The sequence below is a fragment of the Amblyraja radiata genome, chromosome 7 (genome assembly GCF_010909765.2).
Source record: "Amblyraja radiata isolate CabotCenter1 chromosome 7, sAmbRad1.1.pri, whole genome shotgun sequence".
Classification (NCBI taxonomy): Eukaryota; Metazoa; Chordata; class Chondrichthyes; order Rajiformes; family Rajidae; genus Amblyraja; species Amblyraja radiata.
In genome coordinates this window covers 3,804,295-3,824,000 of record NC_045962.1, presented here as the reverse complement: position 1 = coordinate 3,824,000, position 19,706 = coordinate 3,804,295, and the positions used below count along the sequence as shown (strand labels likewise).

General features: G+C 42.4%; 1 protein-coding gene across 1 annotated transcript in view; it reads left to right on the top strand.

Moving 5' to 3' along the window:
- dgkg (diacylglycerol kinase gamma) overlaps positions 1 to 19,706 on the top strand; it is a 580,221-nt gene that overhangs the window by 265,572 nt on the left and 294,943 nt on the right. The window contains exons 10-13 of the mRNA XM_033023568.1: positions 667 to 786; positions 8,590 to 8,707; positions 14,502 to 14,590; positions 19,072 to 19,188. Coding sequence (XP_032879459.1) covers positions 667 to 786; positions 8,590 to 8,707; positions 14,502 to 14,590; positions 19,072 to 19,188 — 444 coding nt within the window. The remainder of the gene's footprint in view (positions 1 to 666; positions 787 to 8,589; positions 8,708 to 14,501; positions 14,591 to 19,071; positions 19,189 to 19,706) is intronic.

Here is a 19,706-nt window from a genome sequence, read left to right as displayed (position 1 = left end):
GTTGTAGATCATTTAGTTCCCGAATCCAATTCCAGAAACATGCCTCCCGTTTTTAACATATTCACAGCACGTCTCCTATTATCTGTCTGAGGAAGGGTCTCGACCCGAAACATCACCCATTCCTTCTCTCCAGAGATGCTGCCTGGCCCACTGAGTTACCCCAGCATTTTGTTTCTATCTTCGATTTAAACCAGCATCTGCAGTTCCTTCCTACACATCCTATTATTTAAAGATATCTTGGCTGTACGGTGATTTTGAATCACTTTGTTTACACCTTCTGTTCCTCTGGCTCCAACTTCCAGTCCAGACCTTTATCTTTAGACTCTTCAAGTGTAACTTTAGACTCACTCTTTATCACTCTTTGGAAATGTTCCACATGAAACCTTCTCTTCATCTTCTGCAAATGTCTTCTCAACGTTCATCCATTTGAGCCATCAATCTCTTTCCAGACTGTTCCTTTCATGCTCTGCATGAGATTTTGCTCCTTTGTTAACCATTTGATTGCATTGTGCTGAGAAATCGTATGTTCAGTTTCATATGAATGTTATGTCCCCTGTTGAAATGAGGTTAATGCATATGTATTGTCCTGGATTTCATTTTGAAACCCATTCAAAATGTAGGAAACATGACTTGTTTGATGACATGTTGTCATATGTTATACCATAGATACTAATGGAGATGATGGAGGAAATTGACTATGATCACGACGGTAGAGTTACACTTGAAGAGTGGATAAGAGGTGGGATAACTACCATCCCATTACTGGTCCTCCTTGGCATGGAAACGGTAAGTATAGGGCTGTAAGCAATCATTAGTGAAAATTACAGAGCTCTTCAGAAAAAACATTGAGTCACATTTTGAACTGCCTTAGCTGCTTTCTTCATAACAACTTATGGTGCTGAATAATCAGGTGATTGTGTGTTTAAGTTACAGTGTAAAACCAAATCGCAATACATGACAGAATGTATAAAAGTTGGGAGGTCATGTTGCAGATGTATAAGACGTTGGTGAGGCCACATTTAGAGTATTCAGTTCTGACACCATGTAATAGGTAAGAAGATTTACGAGGATGTTGCCAGGACCAGAGGGTCTGAGCTATAGGGAGAGGTTGAGTAGGCTGGGCCTCTGGTCCCTGGAGCGCAGGAGGATGAGGGGTGATCTTGTAGAGGTGTATAAAATCATGAGAGGAAGAGATTGGGTAGATGCACAGAGTCTCTTACCCAGAGTAGGTAATTCGAGGACTAGAAGACATAGGTTTAAGTTGATGGGGAAAAGATTTAATAGGGATCTGAGGGTTAACTTTTTCACACAAAGGGTGGTGGATGTATGGAACAAGCTGCCAGAGGAGGAAGTTGAGGCTGGGACTATCCCAACTTTTCAGAAACAGCTGGACAGGTACATGTATAGGACAGGTTTGGAGGGATATGGACCAAACGCAGGCAGGTGGGACTAGTATAGCTGGGACATGTTGGCCGGTGAGGGCAAGTTAGGCCGAAGGGCCTGTTTCCACACTGTATCACTCTATGGCTGTGTTAACGGGTCAATAATGGAACTCATCTGTTTATATAATTACAGTTAAGTATTGTTCCTAGTGTTGAAGAGGGAGATGATAGGAATGTCAGAAATTAGTAATGTAGTTTTGATTGTTAGACCCTGAGAAATGGCACCATTCGTGTTTTGATGAGAACACAACAAGTTCTTAGCCACGGTATTTATCCTCACCACCTAGGTCATCCAGCCGTGCTGTGATAGTGTGGTTTTCTGCAGATGTGAAAGCAGTCTAATTAATGTTAATAAATATGTTGATGATGCTGCAGATTACAAGAACGTGAGCTCATGAATCATGAATGCTACCCGATCCACTTCAGCTTTGTAGGGAACAGTCCTGCATCAGCAGTACCAAACTGTGGAACATCAACACACTTGTCATCGCACACTCGTTGAACCATTCTCAGGATTCAAACTCTCAATGAATCATCTCCCTTTTTTTAAATCACAATGAAAATACAGTGCCCTCCATAATGTTTGAGACAAAGACCCATCATTTATTTATTTGCTTCTGTAATCCACAATTTGAGATTTGTAATAGAAAAAAATCACATGTGAAGCCACGTGTTCCAAACATTATGGTGTCCTGAAATGGGGGGGACTATGTATAAACACTGCTGTAATTTCTATATGGTGAAACCAAAATGTATAAAAATGGCCTTTATTAAAATCTGACAATGTGCACTTTAACTACATGTGATTTTTTCCATTACAAATCTCAAATTGTGGAGTACTGAGGCATATAAATAAATAATGGCTTTGTCCAAAACATTATGGAGGGCACTGTAATTAGGACATTTAATCTGTTTTTCAAAAATTCTCATGTGACATGTTATTTCAGTTGAGTTTAGTTTATTGTCACATGTACCGAGGTACAGTGAAAAGCTTCTTGTTGCGTGCTAATCAGTCAGCAGAAAGACAATACATGATTACAATCAATCCATTTACATTGTATAGGGACATGACAAGGGAATAACGTTTTGTGCAAGGTGAAGCCAGCAAAGTCCAGTCAATGATAGTGTGAGTGACATCAAAGAGGTAGATAGTAGTTCAGCTACTTTTATTGGTTAACAGACTATATTTTAGTATTTTAGCAACAGCGTTATCATTTTAGGGGTGGACAACACAGTGGTGCAGCATTAGTGGTGCAGCATTAGTGGTACAGTTCCAGAGACCCAGGTTTGATCCTGACTACGGGTGCTGTCTGTACAGAGTTTGCTCGTAATCCATGTGACCATGTGAGTTTTCTCCGGGTGCTCCTGTTTCCTCCCACACTCCAAAGACGTACAGTACATGTTTGTAGGCTAATTGACTTTGATAAATTGTAAATTTACCCTAGTGTGTCGGATCATGTTAGTGCACTGGTTGGCTGGTCGGTGCGGACTCGGTGGACTAAAGGGCCTGTTTCCGCGCTGTATCTCTAACGTCTCATTGTCTAAACCATAACTTTTGATTTAATACATTGTGACGAAGTTTACGTTATGCTATATTAGATTTCAGTGCATACCTTTAATATATCTGTCTCCATATTTTCTTCGATGATAATTTCTCAAAATTTGGTAGTAAATGATGTACGGCAAGTTCAGATTCAGTTTGCTTTATTGTGATATACACCAAGATACAATGAAATTTCTTGCTCGCATGAATCTCACAGAATAAAGAGCATGTATACTGTAATGATAAATACAACAGTAAACATAATGGGGGAAGCAAAACAGCAGAAAGGTGCGCGATTTTGATGCAATCCAAGGTTTCAGTCGTTCTTTAAATGGTCCATCGGGTAGAGAATGACTTGCATTCAGAGTTTAGTCATTCATTTAGTTTAGAGATACAGCGTGGAAATTTAGTGTGGAAACAGGCCCTTCTGCCCACCAGCGATCCCCGCACATTAACACGATCCACACACACTAGGGACAATTTTCACCAACACCAAGCCAATTAACCTACAAACCTGTACTTCTTTGGAGTGTGGGAGGAAACCGAAGATCTCGGAGAAAACCCACGCAGGTCACGGGGAGAACGTACAAACTTCATACAGACAGCACCCGTAGTCGGGATCGAACCCGGTTCTCCAGCGCTGTAAAAGGCAGCAAGTTGTCTGATGTTGGAACAACAGACACTCCCACAGACTGGGCAGGAGAAGGCTGGCATAGTTTGCAAGGCACGCCTGGCTCATCCTTACACAGAGCTTCTGTGTGCTGCGATGTGTGGTCTCAACTTTCCCAGTACTATCTCTAATGCCTCATCTTCACTCTCAATGGTCTTTGGCTGGAGGTTCACAGGATCATGGCACACGTTGAACTTCTTCAGGGAAACTGTGAGCATAAGAGGGAGTTAGATGTGGCCCTTGTGGCTAAAGGGATCAGGGGGTATGGTGAGAGGGCAGGTATAGGATACTGAGTTGGATGATCAGCCATGATTATATTGAATGGCGGTGCAGGCTCAAAGGGCCAAATGGCCTACTCCTGCACCTATTTTCTATGTTTCTATAACCTTGCATCACTAACTATCTGCCTGATAATCCCTTCTCATTGACAGCTCGAAGTAAAGTGATCATTTACTTCATAGGTTCTAGGAGCAGAATTAGGCCATTTGGCCCATCAGGTCTACTCTGCGATTCAATCACGGCTGATCCATTTTTCCCTCCTAACCCCATTTTCCTGCCTTTTCCCCATAACCCCTGACACACATACTAATCAAATATCTATCTATCTCTGCCTTAAAAATATCCACTGACTTGGCCTCCACAGCCTTCTGTGGCAATGAATTCCACAGATTCACCACCCTCTGACTAAAGACATTCCTCCTCTTCTTTCTAAAGGTACATCCTTTAATTCTGAAGCTATGACCTCTGGTCCTAGACTCTCCCACTAGTGGAAACATCATCTCCACATCCACTCTATCCAAGCCTTTCACTATTCGGTACATTTCATTGAATTACCCCCTCATCCTTCTAAACTCCAGTGAGTACAGGCCCAGTGCCGTCAAATGCTCATCATATGTTAACCTAATTATTCATGGGATAACCTCCTTGTAAACCTCCTCTGGACCCTCTCCAGAGCCAGCACATCCTTCCTCAGATATGGAGCCCAAAATTGCTCACAATATTCCAAATGCGGCCTGACCAGCGCCTTATAGAGCCTCAGCATTACATCCCTGTTTTTGTATACAAGCCCTCTTGAAATAAATGCTAGCATTGCGTTTGCCTTCCTTTCTACTGATTCAATTTGCAAATTAACGTTTTGTGAATTCTGCACCAGCACTCCCAAGTCCCTTTGCACCTCCGATTTATGGATCCTCTCCCCATTAAGAAAATAGCCTACACCTTTATTCCTACTACCAAACTGCATGACTCCACACTTTGCTACACTATATTCCATCTGCCACTCTCTGTCCACTCTCCCAACCTATCCAAATCCTTCTGCAGAGTCCCTGCTTTCTCTACACTATCTGCCCTTCCACCTATTTTTGTTTCATCCACAAACTTGGCCACAAAGCCTTCAATCTCCTGGTCCTAATCATTAATATAAAATGTGAAGAGTAGCGGGCCCAGCACCGGCCCCTGCAGAACTCCACTGATCACTGGCAGACAACCAGAAGTAGTCCCCTTTATTGCCACTCTTTGTCTTCTGCCATCCAGCCAACACGCTATCCATCCTAGTATCTGCCCTTTGATACTGTGGGCTCCCATCTTCCTCAGCAGCCTCGTGTGTTAGCGCCTCATCAAAGGTCTTCTAAAAATCCAGGTAAACCACGTCCCCTGACTCTCCTTTGCCTATCCTGCTATTTGCTTCCTTAAAGAATTCCAACATGTAATTGAGAATTGATTATGTCCATATAAAAATTGCAGATCTTTCCTTTTACTAATCTAAACTTTCAAAGTAAATGATCATATTGAATGATATAATATTTTACGCAAAATAAGTAAAGTTTAGATGTATATGGGCCAAATGCAGGTGTGAGGCTAGTCTGGATGGACACCTTGGCATAGACGAGTTGGGCCGAAGGGCCTGTTTCTCTGCTGCTTGACTCTGACTCTAATTGCAAACTATGCTACTTGCCAAACTTGTTGATATTAATTTGTCATTTGTTCAAAAATGATTGAAATAATATTCAGTTATATTATGAAGAATGGAATTACATAATATAACGGAATACTATTTTAATCATGAATGGGAAGGAACTGCAGATACTGAAGATAGACACAAAATGCTGGAGTAACCCAGTGGGTCAGGTATTCCTTCCAACACATATTGAACTGCAGATGCTGGTTTACACCAGAGATAGACACAGAATGCTGGATTCTGAGGAAGGGTCTTGACCCGAAACATGCCCATTCCCTCCATCCAGAGATGCTGTGTGTCTCGCTGAGTTATTCCAGCATTTTGTGACTGTTTTAATCACATTCAGTTTACAATTAAACAACATAAACTAAGCTTCAGTTGAAACCTGTTGACGTTTGATGCTTAACTTATGTTAAGGGGCTGTCCCACTGTACAAGCAAATTCAAGAGCTCTCCCGAGTTTAAAAAAAAATCAAATGTAGAATGTACGTTGCAGGTACGTCGGAGCTCGGGACGTCTCTTAGCGGCTCGTAACGCTAACGGCAGGTACTGGGGAAAGGCGGTAAGCTCGTGAAGACTCGTAAAAAATTTTCAACATGTTGAAAAATGTCCATGAGAGCCCCGAGTACCCACGAGCAGCCATTACCGTAATTCTCCTAGTTCGAATCAGGGGAAATGCGGGAGAACTCTTTAATTAGCTCGTACAGTGGGACAGCCCCATTAGTTGGATCAACTACCCCTCCTGATAATTGGCTCAAATGTAGTTAAAGAAGTGATATCACTCTGTTAAAAGTGTGTTAGAACTTGCAAACTGATATTATTGCAACTGAAGTGATATTTAACACCACTTTCATCATTTATCACATGTTGGGACAAACATTGCTGACAGTTATGTTTTATTATTTATACTTTTCTGATGAAGAGTGTTGCACCGTGACTTGAAGGAGGACCTGTGACTCACTGGTGTATCTCAAGGCTTTTGAGTCAGCGGGTTGTGAGTTTGAGACCCAAGTTAGCCAATATATTACTGGGGGAGTGCCGATCAGAGGTGCTGCCTTTCTCATGAGATGATAAGTGAGGATCGTATTGAGCCTGACAGTATCCACAGCTGCTGTCATGTCCAGATTGTATCCCCAAACCAACATCCGAAAAGCACAGTATCGGATTCTTGCCTTATATTGCCATTCATGAGCCACTTAGTTTAGAGGAACAGGGCCTTCATCCCATCGAGTCCGCACCGACCAGTGATCCCCGCACATTAACTCTACCCTACACCCACTAGGGACATGTTTACATTTATCACCAAGCCAATTAACCTACAAACCTTGGAGTGGGGGAGGAAACTGAAGATCTTGGAGATCTTGGAGAAAACCCACGCAGGTCACGGAGAGAACGTACAGACTCCGTACAGACAGCACCCGTAATCAGGATCGAACCAGTGTCTCTGGCACCGTAAGGCAGCAACTCTATCGCTGCACCACCGTGCAGCCCGTAATATTAATTTGTGACAAGTGATGAAGATGGGATCCCGTTTGGGCAAATACTTGCTGTCTTTTCCACATTACAGCAATCACCATAAAAAAGGTCCATTATTGACTGTAAACCAATTTTACCTGAAACATTGAACAAGCTGTTAAATACAATACAAATTTATTGTCATTTGAGCCTCAGTGAGACTGAGGGTGTCTTTCTTACTTTGTTACAGTAAGTGAAAGGCCTGGATAGAGTGGATGTGGAGAGGATGTTTCCACTAGTGGGAGAGTCTAGGACCAGAGGCCATAGCCTCAGAATAACAGGACGTTCCTTTAGAAAGGAGACGATTAGGAATTTCTTTAGTCAGAGGGTGGTGAAACTGTGCAATTCTTTGCCACAGACGGCTGTGGAGACCAAGTCAATTAATTTTTAAGGCAGAGATAGATAGATTCTTGATCAGTACGGGTGTCAGGGGTTATGGGGAGAAGGCAGGAGAATGGGTTTAGGAGGGAGAGATAGATCAGCCATGCTTGGATGGCAGAGTAGACTTGATGGGCCGAATGGCCTAATTCTGCTCCTACGGCCCATGAACTTACTCAGGAAATGCTTGCTGTCCATTTAATATTTATAAAAAACAAAACTCGAATATGTGAAAGAACTTAAAAAATCATGCTCTATTATTCAAGATAAAAGAGAATAGAATGGACCCAGCAAATCCAGGGCAAACGACGGGGCAATCTCTCGAGAATTAAAAGAGAAATTCAGCTTAATTTTGCCAAGGCAATATGTATCCAACAAATTTAATTCAACTTTAGATGAGCAGCAGCAGCAGTACAAATAATAACTTCATTTTGAGTTTTATAAAATATGTTGTTAAATGCCATTAGGGGCAGCATGGTAGCACAGCGGTAGAGTTGCTGCCTTACAGCTCCAGAGACCCGGGTTCAATCCTGACTACGGGTGATGTCTGTACGGAGTTTGTACGTTCTCCCTGTGACCTGCGTGGGTTTTCTCCGGGGTCTCTGGTTTCCTTCCACACTCCAAAGACGTGCAGGTTTGTAGTTTAATTGGTTTGGTATAATTGTAAATTGTCCCTAGTGTGTGTAGGATAGCGTAAGTGTGTTGGGATCGCTGGTCGGCGCGGACTTAGTGGGCCGAAGGACCTGTTTCCGCGCTGTATCTCTACACTAAACTAAAGTAAACAATCTCGTTTGCACAGTAAAATTGAAACTAGTAGAATAAGAGGGGCAATAAGAGATTAGTTACCAAGGTAAATGAACCAGTGGTAGAGATTAAATACAACGAGTGACGAAGATTTTGGAATGAGTAACAGTTGGAATTTGCTGCTTGGTTCCTAAGGCGTTGATGCATATCATCTCTTTTATGTTTTACTATCTGATGAACATATAATGTTCGTGTTGGTTAAGTAAAGAACGTGTCATTTCAATGAAGTGTGCTTCATTTTATGCTGTTAAATTAGTTTTGTATTTTTCCACTAACTGCAGAATGTGAAAGATGATGGCCAACATGCATGGAGATTAAAACACTTTAACAAGCCTGCCTACTGCAACTTCTGCCTGAATATTCTACTGGGTGTTAGAAAACAAGGCCTCTGCTGTTCATGTAAGTAAATATATGGCAGCATACACCATTACAATGAGTCTGTGATTTAGAACATGCACTGTAGAACAGTGCAACAGAGGAACAGGCCCTTCGGCTCACAATGTCCGTGCCAGACTTGATGGCAAGTTAAATTAATTTCCCCTGCATGCACGTGATCCATATCCTTCTTCCCTACATTTCCATGGACTGGATGCCTGTGACTTTGGACTGGAGTCCAGCGACTGGTGGTGTCCCTCAGAGATTGGTGCTGGGCGCTTTGGTGTTTGCCATCTCTCTCTCGAGGAGTTGGATGAGAATGTACAAGGCTTCATTAGTAAGTTTGCAGATGTCACCAAAACAGGTGGTATTGCAGATAGTGAAGATGGTTAACAAAAATTATAATGGGATCATGACCAGGCGGGAAATGGGCCGAGGAATGGATAATGGAGTTTAATTCAGATACGTGAGAGGCTTTGCATTTTGCGAAATCAAACCACAGCCTTCACAATAGTAGATAGACACAAAATGCCAGAGTAACTCAGCAGGACAGGCAGCATCTCTGGAGAGAAGGAATGGGTGACGTTTCAAATCGAGACCCTTCTTCAGACTGAGAGTCAGGGGAGAGGTGGACACAGAGATATGGAAGGGTAAGGTGTGAAAACGACAGATCAAAGATGATGATGAAGGAAATGTAGAATGGTTCATTGTTGGGTGAGGGGAAGGTGACAACGAGGAAGACAAACAGTAAAATTAATCAGGGGGACTGTGAAACTGGTAGAACTAGGGTGGGGGAGGGATGGAGAGAGAGGGAAAGCAAATGTTACTTGAAGTTAGAGAAATCAATATTCACGCCACTGGGGTGTAAGCTGCCCAAGCGAAATATGAGGTGCTGTTCCTCCAATTTGTGCTGGGCCTCACTCTGACAATGGAGGAGGCCCAGGGCAGAAAGGTCAGTGTGGGAATGGGAAGGGGAATTAAAGTGTTTGGCAACTGGGAGATCAAAGCAGACTGAGCGGAGGCGTTCAGCGAAACGATCGGCAAGCCTGTGCTTGGGCTCGCCGAAAAACAGGAGTCTAAAAGTGAGTCTAAAATTGGAGACATTAGTAGCGTAATGGGATCATTTCCATGTGGATACGTTTTAACAGTACCTGCCTGTTCCGTTTTGAAGGATATCCAAATATCCCCAATATGGACAGATGACGGAGGAATTCATCTCCAGCTGTGAGAGCACCTAATGGCCGCATGCTCTGATTTTTTGAAAACATTTAGTCCTTATGTTATTTTATTGATATAATTTGGTACAAATGTGATGCGATTTTCTCCATTGATGCTGCCTCACCCGCTGAGTTTCTCCAGCATTTTTTGTCTACGCACGATTTTAATGATCTGATCATTTCATTTCAAATATTATTTTCCCATGTAAGGAAATATAGAGATTTTCTAAAGATTTGTTCCCAGCATAAGAGCTTTCCAGATGAGCTCAGCTGTTGGTGATGGCTAGGTCTAATACCTAATAAAATAATCAGTTCAAATGATCACGGCATTTCTCTCCCCATATGCCCTGAACGGTTGAAATATTAGGTATTGTGTGCAGTGCAGATGCTGCATTACATAGCTGCAAAATTCAATGATTCAATGAAACTTTATTTTCACACGAACCTTGGTGCAGTGAAATGATTAGTTTTGCAGAAAACCCGGTAAAATCATAAAGTTACAAAAGTTCACCAAACAGTCCTATCCACAGCCTGCCGTCGAACATGGCAGCAGCCCCCCCACTCCAGGTCCCCCCCTTTGTTCTCAGTGGATCTCCTCTCTCTCCGACGGGTTGGGCGAGTGGGCAGATGCATGGCAGATGCAGTTTAATTTGGATAAATGTGAGGTTATCCACTTTGGTGGCAAAAACAGGAAGGCAGATTACTATCTACAGTAAGTGGTGTCAAATTGGGAAAAGGGGAAGTACAATGGGATCTGGGGGTCCTTGTTCATCAGTCAATGAAAGTAAGCATGCAGGTACAGCAGGCAGTGAAGAAAGCTAATGACATGTTGGCCTTTATAACAAGAGGAGTTGAGTATATTAGCAAAGAGGTCCTTCTGCAGTTGTACAGGGCCCTAGTGAGGCCACACCTGGTGTATTGTGTACAGTTTTGGTCACCTAATTGAAGGAAGGACATTCTTGCTATTGAGGGATTGCATCATAGGTTTACAAGGTTAATTCCCGGGATGGCGGGACAGTAATATGCTGAAAGAATGTAGCGGCTGGGCTTGTACACTCTGGAGTTTAGAAGGATGAGAGGAGAACTCATTGACACATATAAGATTGTTAAGGGTTTGGACACGCTAGAGGCAGGAAACATGTTCCCAATGTTGGGGGAGTCCAGAACCAGGGGCCACAGTTTAAGAATAAGGAGTAAGCCATTTAGAACGGAGATGAGGAAACTCTTTTTCTCACAGAAAGTTGTGAGTGTGGAATTCTCTGCCTCAGAGGGCGGTGGAGGCAGGTTGTCTGGATGCTTTCAAGAGAGAGCTAGGTAGGCATCTTAAAAATAGCAGAGTCAGGGGATATGGGGAGAAGGCAGGAACGGGGTACTGATTGGGGATGATCAGCCATGATCACATTGAATGGTGGTGCTGGCCCGGGGCCGAATGGCCTACTCCTGCACCTATTGTCCATTGTTTATAGTCCCTGCTCACTCTCCGACAGTCCCCTTGCTCTCCAATGGCCCGCCTTGAGTCTATCTCTTCTTTCAAATATTTTTCATTGCACAGAGCAAACAATTTTTATAGACAGCCAACCTAAAATACACTTGCCAACCTACTATCTGCTCTCTGAATTGATCTCAAGAGCTTAATATTAATATTTTAGCAAAGCTCTTACAAATATATCATTGTAATTTTATTTTAAGAAGTGCTATTTAAGCATGACTTTATTATCTTTAGAATTGTTGTAAGTCACATTAAACATGCAACAGTGATGGAAATAATTCTTGGAAGGGAAATACGTCATATAAATTATTTGTGAAAAATAAACAGATCAGACATTTAAAGCAGACATAAATGCTGGAGAAACTCAGTGGGTGAGGCAGCATCTATGGAGCAAAGAAATAGGCAACGTTTCAGGTCGAAGAAGGATTTCGACCCGAAACGTTGCCTATTTCCTTTGCTCCAAAAATGCAGCGCATTTGTCTTTAGAAGCCATATTGATGCAGACAGATGCTATTGTTGATAACGTATGCAGTTAAGTGCTAACTTACACGAGTTGAGTGAAAAACTATTTCTAATGGAGAGGAAGGAGCTGCAGATGCTGGTTTAAACCGAAGACAGTAACAAAAAGCTGGAGTAACTCAGCGGGACAGACAGCATATCTGGAGAAAACGAATGGGTGATGTTTCGGGTTGAGACCCTTTGATATCTCTGTGTCTCCCTCTCACCTGACTCTCAGTCTGAAGAAGGGTCTCGATCGGAAATGTCACCAATTATTTTTCTCCAGAGATCCTGTCTGACCCACTCAGTTACTCCAGTTTTTTTGTGTCTATCTTTATTTTAAATGCCTGTATACTTGGGGTATTTAAAAATAAATTTGTAAATGCACTTTGCATCAAGACAGAAATCAGTGTGAGCTAGTTGAGTTCCAAGGGAAATCAGTGATCCTGTGTTGCGGATGCATAGATGAGAAGAAGTCGTTGTGTTTCTATCTATATTTTTACACAGAGGACCATGGTCTGGCAAACTAATATTTCACAGCCAGATAGGTAGCTTGATCAGGAAGCTTGTTAAATGTTGAAAAGTTATTTAACTACATTTGAAGAGATATATGCAGTCTGAAGAAGGGTCTCGACCCGAAACGTCGCCTCCATAGGTGCTACTTCACCCGCTGAGTTTCTCTCCATAGGTGCTGCCTCACCTGCTACGTTTCAACAACATTTTTGTCTACCTATGGACAGATAAATATACTTTTGGTTACAGCTTACAAATCAGCGGTATGAATGTTGACTTCATTAACTTCAACTAGCCTGTGCTTTCCCTCTCTCCCCATCCCTCTCCCACCCTAGTTCTACGACCAGTCTGACTGTCCTCCTGAATATATTTTATCACTGTATGCCTCGTTGTCAGCTTCCCCTGGCTAACGATGATCTATTCCACATTTTCCTTGATCTACGCCCCCCTTTGATCTCCCGTTTTTACACCTTGCCCTTCCATATCTTGTGTCTCCCTCTCCTTTGACTCTCAGCCTGAAGAAGGGTCTCGACCTGAAACGTCACCCATTCCTTCTCTCCAGAGATGCTGCCTGCCCTGCTGAGTTACTCCAGCATTTTGTGTCCACCTTTGGTTCTTAGAATTCAAGAGGTCCACTTACATGAGCGAGCTGGAACAATGTGCCCCATGGATCTAGAGTGTAAAAAAATCTCCAAACTACAGACATTTATAAGGAATCTATGAAAGGGGATTTGAAGTGAAGAAGGCAATACCCAGCCATTAATGGGAGGGTTTTTAACAAATGCTAGGTGAGAATAAGTCATTGTCATTGGTGCTCCAGAGTTTACATCATTAAACCTGTTACAGAACAACTGCTTGTTTGGACTGACGCAGTAGAGTGATGGAGTGATACAGTGTGGAAACAGGCTCTTCGGCCCAACTTGCCCACACCAGCCAACATGTCCCAGCTACACCCGTCCCACCTGCCCGCATTTTGTATTGTATTGTATTGTATTCAAATTTATTGTCATTGTCTCAGTTAGAGACAACGAAATGAATTTCCCTTACAGGCAGTATCATAAAATAAAAATAAATAAATAATAATAAATAATAAAACATATTAAAAATAAAATAGAATTTAAAAAAAAGCACAAACACTGAAAGTCCACGACACAACATAACACAGTGGCATTTGGTCCATATCCCTCCAAACTTGTCCTATCTATGTACCTGTCTAACTGTTTCTTAAATGTTTGGATAATCCCAGCCTCAACTACCTCCTCTGGCAGCTTGTTCCATACACCCACCACCCTTTGTGTGAAAAAGTTACCTCTCAGTCTCCTATTAAATCTTTTCCCCTTCACCTTAAACCTATGTTCCTCGATTCACATACCCTGGGCAAGAGACTCACGCAGTGCATCTACCTGATCTATTCCTCTTATGGTTTTATACACCTCGAATATAAACCAGTGTATGCAGTATGTTAATGACAAATAGATTTGCTCAAAACAATCTGAGTTTCCAAACATGCAAATTAAACAACGGTGAAGGATACACAATTTCAGATTAATTAAATTAAGTAGATTCATATTAACTATAGTAGACTATAATCCTATATTAGGAGAAGTGCATAAAAAACAAGAACAGCCGTGTGCTGGGGCAGCAGGGCTAAGGCTGCGGACACCAACAGAATTAATAACCTCACCAGGAAGGCTGGCTCCTTAGAGGGGAGAATGCTCCTCAAACTGCAGAGAATCCTGGACAATAGAGCTCACCCCCTCCATGACACACTGGTCAACCTGAGGAGCACCTTCAGCAACAGACTGGTCCCACCAAGATGCAGCACAGAACGCCACAGGAGATCCTTCTTCCCTGTGGCTATCAAACTGTACAACTGCTCCCCCTTCTGTCGTGGGGTAGACTGAGACTGACTCCAACCCCCTCCCCCCTCCCCCACCCCTCCCCAATCTTTGCACATCCCCAAGTCTTTCCACTCGTCACTTTAATTTCATGTTTCATGTATTTTGTGTTTTATGACTGTTGGCAGATCAATTCCCCTCCTGGGATAAATAAAGTTGTATCGTATCGTATCGAAAATGTTTGACCTTCTTTTTGTTTTCAGTTTGCAAATACACAGTCCATGAACGGTGTGTCTCCAAAGAGATTGCTTCATGTATTAGCACATATGTTAAATCCAAGAGAAATACTAATGTAAGTACCTTTTTCCTGTGTAACTGCAGAACTTGTATCTTAGTGTTGTGTCATTGTTCTATCTGGGACATATGGCAATAAAACACTCCTGACTCTTGAAATCTGAAAAGGTTTCCAGCACTGAAGTGAAGCCTTGTTCAAAGTGTTACCTTGAACACAAGTTCACTGCTTTAAGTACAAACCTTGAACAGACTTTCCAGAGCAAGCCTCAAAATATAATATGCTAGACTTCTGAACTGCTTCTCTTCCACCAATCTATGAAATGATTTACAGTGCCCTCCATAATGTTTGGGACTTCTTCTTCTTGCGTTTGAGGCAGCAGAAGTTATGTGATGCCCTCCAGGCGCTGTGGCCAGTTACGCCTTACGCATTTAGCTGCAGCAGGGTGATGCCATCTGGTTCGACATCCGTAGGTGCCCGCCCTAAAAAGGGCGCATGCTCCAGGTTGGCGCCAAGCTGCGTGACTGCGGATGCATTAGGGCTGCAAGCTGCGACGACTGAGGTTGCATTATTTCTGCTGCTGTCTCTGTTTGTTGCCGTTTGCCTGACTGAGGTCAGTTGACAGGGCTCACCAGGGGGAGGTCGACAACATCAGCCCCAGTGTTTGTGACAAGGACCCATCATTTATTTATTTGCCTCTGTACTCCACAATTTTAGATTTTGTAACAGAAAAAAATCACATGTGGTTAAAGTGCACATTGTCAGGTTTTATTAAAGGGTATGTTTTATACATTTTGGTTTCACAATGTAGAAATTACAGCAGCGTTTATACATAGTCCCCCCCATTTCAGGGCACCATAATGTTTGGGACACATGGCTTCACAGGTGTTTGTAATTGCTCAGGTGTGTTTAATTGCCTCCTTAATGCAGGTAGAAGAGAGCTCTCAGCACTTAGTCTTTCCTCCAGTCTTTCCATCACCTTTGGAAACTTTTATTGCTGTTTATCAACATGAGGACCAAAGTTGTGCCAATGAAAGTCAAAGAAGCCATTATGAGACAGAAAAACAAGAATAAAACTGTTAGAGACATCAGCCAAACCTTAGGCTTATCAAAATCAACTGTTTGGAACATCATTAAGTAGAAAGAGAGCACTGGTGAGCTTACTAACCGCAAAGGGACTGGCAGGCCAAGGAAGACCTCCACAGCTGATGACAGAAGAAGAATCTCTATAATAAAGAAAAATCCCCAAAACACCTGTCCGACAGATCAGAAACACTCTTCGGGAGTCAGGTGTGGATTTGTCAATGACCACCGTCCGTAGAAGACTTCATGAACAGAAATACAGAGGCTACACTGCAAGATGCAAACCACTTGTATCATTGATGATATAAATGCTGATGACCAGGTTACAAGTACTTAAAAGAGCAACCACAGTTCTGTAAAAAATGTCTTGTGGAGGCAACTGTGGAGGCCTCAATAGGCCCGACTATGGGTGAACTGGGGATGGGGACTGGTCATTGTGCCTTCCCTCATAATGGGAACCATTGTGGGGGGATGTTTTTATGTTTAAGTTTCTTTATTACTGTTATGTCTGTATTCTTTCTTTATGCGCTGCATGGCAAGAAGCATTTCACTACACCTAGGTGTATGTGACCAATAAAATAACCTTTGAACCTTTGAACCTTTGAGACGAAGATTATCTTATATCAGAGTGATGGCAAGAGCAAAGTATGGAGGAGAGAAGGAACTGCCCAAGATCCAAAGCATACCACCTCATCTGTGAAACACGGTGGTGGGGGTGTTATGGCCTGGGCATGTATGGCTGCTGAAGGTACTGGCTCACTGATCTTCATTGATGATACAACTGCTGATGGTAGTAGCATAATGAATTCTGAAGTGTATAGACGCATCCTATCTGCTCAAGTTCAAACAAATGCCTCAACTCATTGGCCGGCGGTTCATTCTACAGCAAGACAATGATCCCAAACACACTGCTAAAGCAACAAAGTAGTTTCTCAAAGCTAAAAAATTGTAAATTCTTGAGTGGCCAAGTCAATCACCTGATCTGAACCCAATTGCAGCCTTTTATACACTGAAGAGAAAACTGAAGGGGACTAGCTCCCAAAAGAAGCATAAGCTAAAGATGGCTGCAATACAGGCCTGGCAGAACATCGCCCAGCAACTGGTGATGTCCATGAATCGCAGAGTTCAAGCAGTCATTGTATGCAAAGGATATGCAACAAAATACTAAACATGACTACTTTCATTTACATTACATTGTTGTGTCCCAAACATTATGGTGCCCTGAAATGGATGGACTATGTATAAACACTGCTGTAATTGCTGTAAAATGGCCTTTAATAAAATCTGACAATGTGCACTTTAACCACATGTTATTTTTTTCTATTACAGGTCTCAAATTGTGGATTACAGAGGCAAATAAATAAATGATGGGTCTTTGTCTCAAACTTTATGGAGGGCACTGTATTTGCAACTTTCTGGGACACAGATGTAGTCACGCTGCTTAGTCGAAAGATATTTAATGCAAATACTTTGTAATGAATGTTCAGTTGAGTTTATTGTCACGTGTACCGAGGTACAGTGAAAAGCTCTTGTTGCGCGCTAAGCAGTCAGCGGAAAGACATGACATAATTACAGTGTATAAATACATTGTAAGGGAATAATGTTTAGTGCAATGTCTTCTTATCGATTCCACATCACAAGATTAGAAATTGTTCAGCCGGAGCTGAACACACTTCTCTGCATCTGCATACAATGGTGTCTAGAGCTTCTTGAGCGTAGTGGTGGAAAGACTGGTGGAAACGGGGCAGCTCCTTCCTTGACCCCCAGAGCAAGATAAAGCCAGAAAAATCCAATCAAGGATAGTCTGAGGGTCACCAAAGAGGTAGATAGTAGTTCAGCACCGTTCTCTGGCTAGTTTGGGACAGGAATTTAAAAACCTTGTCCACATTGTTATAATGGGTTGGACATGAACTGGGACCTGTTGAGCAGCCCCACTGTTGCCAAGCCAGATTGCGGTCGAGGGGGGAAGCCTGTAGAACCTGTAACAAGGAACAGTGCAAGGTGCAAACATTAAACTAATATTGTGTGCCTGTCCTTGCAGAAGAAAATTGGGCTACAGGGAGAGGTTGAGTAGGCTGGGCCTCTATTCCATGGAGCGCAGGAGGATGAGGGGTGATCTTATTAGAGGTGCTTAAAATCATGAGAGGAATAGATTGGGTCGATGCACAGAGTATCTTGCCCAGAGTAGGGGTATTGAGGACCGGAGGACATAGGTTCAAGGTGAAGAGGAAAAGATTTCATAGGAATCTGAGGGATAACTTTTTCACACAAAGGGTGGTGGGTGTATGGAACAAGCTGCCAGAGGAGGTAATTGAGGCTGGGACTATCCCAATGTTTAAGAAATAGTTAGACAGGTACATGGATAGGACAGGTTTGGAGGGATATGGACCAAGCGCAGGCAGGTGGGACTAGTGTAGCTGGGACATGTTGGCCGGTGTGGGCAAGTTGGGCCGAAGGGCCTGTTTCCACACTGTATCACTTTATGACTCTATGACTCCCAGAAATAGTCAAGGAATGCAGGTCAAAGGTGAAAATGACCAGAAAGAACTTGGCAACAGTAGTACAACCTCATATTGGAGAAAATAATGCAACTGAATGGTGCTGAAATCCCAGGGTTTTAAAGTGAGTGGCAACAGAGGTAGTGGTTAAGGAACTGTTTGTAGGACACATAGAAAATAGTAACATTTATTCACCATATTAGTTCCTAGTGGTGGGATTGTTATGCGAGGTGAGTTGAAGTGGTCTGGTCTATACCCACAAATTCAGAAGAAAAGAGGAGTTCTCATTGAAACACACAAGAGTCATGTTGGGCTTGACAGGGTGGAGTGTCTAGAACCAGAGGTCAGAGTCGCAACGAAGGGGTCTACCATCCAAAACTGAGATGACAGGGAAAATCCTCACCCAGAGGGGAGTGAATCTTTGGGTTCCTGAAGCTATTCCAGGAAGATGGATTGATTTTGAGAGGTGCAGGAATTGAAGACAATGACGTTGGTAAGGGGAAGTGGAGCTGAAGTACTGCGTGGAGGAGAAGGCTAGAGGGTCGAAGCTTTCTTAGGTTCTTGCAGTATGTATTGGTCAAGCCCAAAGCAACACTGCCATCAACCTCAATCTTCCTCAAGAGGCCGAATTCTGAGTTTGGCTTTACAGCCTCTCTCCAATTCACACTCTTACAGACTGCTGAAAATGAGTGTGTGTTTTTTCAAAGCCTCGAGGTTTAAAGTTGACCCAAAAGCCAAACATAAACATTGTGAATGATTTTTGAGAAGATGGTATTTTTGTAGATTATTTTTGAACATTGACATTCTGAAAATATTGCCCTTGCTGATGTCTGTGGAGTGTTTTTTTTATTAATTTGGATATTATCACATATTCTCAGTGTGTCTTTGATTTAAACTGCTTAACCGATATTGTGAAATATTTTTGAGCTATTTTAATGTTTTTTTCCCCTTCCTATCAAGGCTATGCAGCATGTTTGGGTGGAAGGAAACTCACCAACCAAATGTGATAAATGCCACAAAAGCATTAAATGTTACCAGGGCCTCACCGGCTTACACTGTGTTTGGTGCCAGATTACTGTAAGTACTAATCAAAACAACATCCATATTTTAAATATTAAACGGGATGGGTTTTGTTGTAACAACACCATGCCTTAACTCCTGAGCAGTAGAGGGCAGTCTAGTTTCTCACCATTTTCAGTCTTGTTCTGAAAGGGAGGCACATTCTCCAAAATGTGATCTCGAGCAAGAATGGTGATGAATGACGACATTTTTATTCTTTGCCATTTTCATTGATCATTTTTTTCCCAGCATTTTGTGTAAAAATAGCAGAAAGAAGTAATTTTCTTTAAAATGTACAGTATATAAGAGGAGCAAACTAGATTAATTTTTTATTAGGTTAAGGCCACAACTTTCATGTAGGAAATAAAATTCTGCTGCACACACTTTACTGTCATTTAATGTAAGATGGTATGTACGTTAGAGCTCTATTTGAATGCACAGGTTTTCATTTGCTGCTAGAAATTAATTTTTGGTGAATAGTTTAGTTTAGTTTAGAGATACAGCGTGGAAACAGGCCCATCGGCCCACCGAATCTA